Source organism: Propithecus coquereli, unplaced genomic scaffold (assembly GCF_000956105.1).
Source record: "Propithecus coquereli isolate 6110/MARCELLA unplaced genomic scaffold, Pcoq_1.0 Scaffold191, whole genome shotgun sequence".
In the NCBI taxonomy this organism is placed as follows: domain Eukaryota; kingdom Metazoa; phylum Chordata; class Mammalia; order Primates; family Indriidae; genus Propithecus; species Propithecus coquereli.
In genome coordinates this window covers 1,960,939-1,965,229 of record NW_012143968.1, presented here as the reverse complement: position 1 = coordinate 1,965,229, position 4,291 = coordinate 1,960,939, and the positions used below count along the sequence as shown (strand labels likewise).

The following is a 4,291-nucleotide window of genomic DNA, read 5'->3' as shown; positions in this document are numbered from 1 at the left end:
TGTCTCAAGTCGTGTATCAAAAGCAATTGTACCCCCTTAATATTTTGAAATAAATAAATAATAAAAAGTATTTAAAAGACATCCCATCTGGTACAGAGCAGGGTAGGAATCCTTGCATTTGAAGTGTATGAATTTGGGACTTCAAATTATAACTCAAACTTTTCTCACTGGGTCATTCAAAAATAATTGTATTATTCCTTAAAAAAAAATCTTTCCTCCACACGCCAACGCATTTAGCCTCACACTAGAACTCCAGCTCTTCAGTTGTGTCAGCTTAAGTTTCATTTATGAGAAGGAGAAAATGCCCACTAAATTCTCTGTTAGCCTAAAACAAAGAAATGTCTATTATTCCACAGGGCAGAATTCTCTTAGGACCGTGATGCCAAGAACTCCCACCGCAACTGAAACCGTCTTTGCAATCTCTGTCTCCAGGAGACTTGAAAGGCTGCAGAGACGCATGAGGATGCTGCCGGGAGCTTGGGGCGCCGGAGAGGGGGTGGGGCGAAGGGGTGAGTCCCACAGAGGAACGGCATTAGAAAGACTTTGAGAACATATAAGGGAGAGGCAGTTAGCTACAGGGACAAGCAGACTTATCTTTAGATTATGTAAAGAGAACTCGAAGTTACGGGAGTAAGGAAAAGTGACAGAAAACCATTAACGATCAACAGCCGGAGGGTTAAGAGAAGTCTAAAAGGAGGAGAAGGGGGAGGAAAACGGGGAGGGTAAGGGCCCAAAAGACCAGGAACTGAAAAAGAGTACCCGATCTATGATTTGGCCTTGGTCCGGATCTTCTGTCTCAGCATAAGCAGGAGGAAAGGATCGCACTTATTCAGGATTGGAGAGAAACACGTTTACAAGGTAACAAGCCCTGCACAAGAAGATGTCGCCTCTTCCCACCTGCTCCGTTCATTCCTTTACCTCTCACTCTAGCACCAGCAGCATTCGGGAAAAACTCTGCCAAAGCCTGCACCGCTGGAGGACAGCAAAAGGAAAATACCTGAGTCCCAGGAATCACTCCAGGAGAGACAGGAGGAGGAGCTGTGGACAACTGGAGACTGGGCAGGATCCTCACTAGCTCTGGTCAAACCCCAACTCTCACGGGTGGGGCGGGGAACTTCCGCCCGGAGCAAGGATAGCGTCACTTCCGCCTAGTGTCTTCACCACGCCTCTCCTTATGCGCTCTAGCTACGTTCTCAACGTTCTGACTTCCTCTTCCAGCCGACTTTTGCCTAGTCTTACCATTTGAAGTGGACTACATGACCCAGCATTCACCACGGTAGGTTTATTTCCGGGTCAAAAGGTCCGAGCTGGATACATCACCATGGAAGCGCTCGGTTTGGTCACGTGGTGCCCCTGGTTACGCCCGGCGGCTGCTGTGGGGGTCTGAGACTCAGACGGGGGCCATTTTGCCTAACGCTGCCTCCCGGAGTCGCGGGCGGCCCGGCAGCTGGGTGAAGCTGGTCTTTTTTCTCTTCTGCAGCGTAGAGCTTGGAGAGGAACTGGAAGGGTGGGCTCCATCGAGCCCTTTGGAGACGGCAATGGTTCCTTCCAGCCACCACCACCTGACGACCCTCCATGGCGGCTGCGCCCTCCGCGCTGCTTTTGCTGCCACCCCTTCGAGCCCTCTGTGCTTATCGCCTCCAGAGCCGCAGTCTTCTTTCCGCCCCAGAGACTGATGATAGTCGAGTTGGGGACACTATGAGAGGAGAAAAAAACTACTGCTGCCGTGGAGCTGCGGGAGACCACGGTTCCTGCCCCCCTACACCTTCGCCTCTGGCCTCCGCCCTCTTGATGCCGGCGGAGGCAGTGTCAAGTAGCTGGTCTGGGTCTGGGGGCGCTTTGTCAGGGGGAGATGAAGAGGAGACTCGGCTCCTTCAACTTCTCCGGACGGCTCCGGATCCTTCGGAGGCCTTCCAGGCTTTGCAGGCTGCTTTGCCGCGGCGGGGCGGTCGACTTGGCTTCCAACGACGCAGGGAAGCATTGTATCGGGCGCTGGGCCGAGTGCTTGTGGAAGGAGGTAGTGATGAGAAGCGACTCTGCTTGCAACTTCTCTCGGACGTTCTCCGGGGTCAGGGGGAGGCAGGCCAGCTGGAAGAGGCCTTTAGCTTAGCTCTTCTGCCTCAACTGGTAACCTCCTTACGAGAAGAGAATCCAGCCCTGCGGAAAGATGCGCTGCAGATCCTCCACGTATGTCTGAAACGTAGTTCTGGACAGGTGTTGAGAACGCTTATACAGCAAGGACTGGAAAGTAACGATGCCCGGCTTAGAGCTTCCACAGCACTACTCCTCCCTATCTTGCTTACTCCTGAGGATTTGTTGCTTGGCCTGGATCTCACCGAGGTGGTAATATCCCTAGCCCGAAAGCTTGTTGATCAGGACGTAGAAGAAGAATCTGAGACAGCTTTCTCTGCACTTCAACAAATTGGGGAGCGACTTGGCCAAGACAGGTTTCAATCCTATATCTCTCGCCTGCCCTCTGCCCTGAGGAGACATTACAATCGCCGCCTGGAGTCCCAGTTTGAAAGTCAGGTTCCATATTATTTGGAACTTGAAGCCTCTGGATTTCCTGAAGATCCCCTTCCCTGTGCGGTGACTTTTTCCAACAGCAATCTTAAATTTGGGATTATTCCTCAGGAATTGCATTCAAGATTGTTGGATCAGGAGGACTATAAGAACCGGACTCAGGCCGTTGAAGAACTAAAGCAGGTGCTGGGAAAATTTAACCCTAGTTCTACCCCTCATTCTAGTCTTGTTGGTTTCATTAGTTTGCTATATAATTTGTTAGATGATTCTAACTTCAAAGTGGTCCATGGCACTCTTCAGGTCCTGCATTTACTGGTTATTCGCCTTGGAGAGCGGGTACAACCATTCTTGGGACCCGTTATAGCAGCTTCTGTCAAAGTTCTGGCAGACAACAAGTTGGTAATCAAACAAGAGTACATGAAAATCTTCCTCAAGCTAATGAAGGAAGTAGGTCCTCAACAGGTGCTTTGTTTACTCCTGGAACATCTCAAACATAAGCATTCTAGAGTGAGAGAAGAGGTGGTGAACATTTGCATTTGCTCCCTGCTGACCTATCCCAGTGAGGATTTTGACTTACCCAAACTGTCTTTTGATCTTGCCCCAGCTCTTGTAGATAGCAAACGCAGGGTACGACAAGCAGCTCTAGAAGCTTTTGCTGTGTTGGCATCATCAATGGGCTCAGGTAAAACCAGCATTCTTTTCAAAGCTGTGGATACTGTTGAACTACAAGATAATGGAGATGGAGTGATGAATGCTGTACAGGCCAGATTGGCTAGGAAAACCTTACCAAGGCTAACAGAACAGGGATTTGTGGAATATGCAATAGTCATGCCATCTTCTGCCCAGAGTAGGTCAAGCCATTTGGCACATGGAGCAGATACAGACTGGCTTTTGGCTGGTAACAGAACTCAGAGTGCACACTGTCACTGTGGAGACCACCCAAGGGATAGCATGCAAATTTATGGATCTTACAGTCCTACTATCTGTACCCGAAGGGTATTAAGTGCAGGAAAAAGAAAAAATAAATTACCTTGGGAAAGTGAACAGCTTGGAATCGTGGGAGAAAGCCAGCCCTCCAGTTCCAAAGATATGGAGCAGGTATGCTTCTCTAATTTCCTTGAGTTGAAACCGAAGAATTTAAAATAAAAATACTCCTGTGATGACTTAAGGGTGAGGCTAGGCTGCATGATGGTTTTTATGCTTTGTTTCCAGTCAATTTGAATGCTGATGTGGGTGTTCATTATAATGGTACAGGTCACATAGGACCATTTAATAGGTTTCTTGCTGGATGTGTTTGATTAAGTTTGAGGCACAGTGTGAAATAGATAGTATCTGTATTTTAATTTTAGTTTGTCACTTTGGAATGTCAGTTCATATAACAAATGCTGAATTGCCTCCTTGGTACTAGATAAAGAGCTAAGTTCTGAGAATACAGTTCCTCACAGTATAGGGAAAAGATCAGACCTATGAAGTGACAATTAACAAATTTGTTAAGTGCTAAATAAAAATATAAACAGAGTCCATTGGGAATACTGAAGATAAGAAAAATAATTCCACTATAAAAGTCAAAAAAGCATTCAGATGAGACAGGACATTAGAACTGAGACTTTTCTCTTAATGCTTTTATTTTAAAAATTCCAAATCTACAAGTAATTTAGGAGTATATGAGTGCCCATATACTTCATCTATATTTACCAGTTGTTAACTTCTTGTGGGTATTTGCTGAACCATTTGAAAGTAAATTGCAGATATCTTGACATTTCATTCT

General features: G+C 47.1%; 1 protein-coding gene across 2 annotated transcripts in view; it reads left to right on the top strand.

Moving 5' to 3' along the window:
- The first annotated feature begins 1,378 nt into the window (after positions 1-1,378).
- Positions 1,379-4,291, top strand: part of FAM179B (family with sequence similarity 179, member B) — a 132,180-nt gene continuing 129,267 nt past the window's right edge. For both annotated transcript variants that reach the window (XM_012642963.1, XM_012642964.1), the window contains exon 1: positions 1,379-3,621. In XM_012642963.1, the coding sequence (XP_012498417.1) occupies positions 1,576-3,621 (2,046 nt within the window). In that variant the 5' untranslated portion in view covers positions 1,379-1,575. The remainder of the gene's footprint in view (positions 3,622-4,291) is intronic.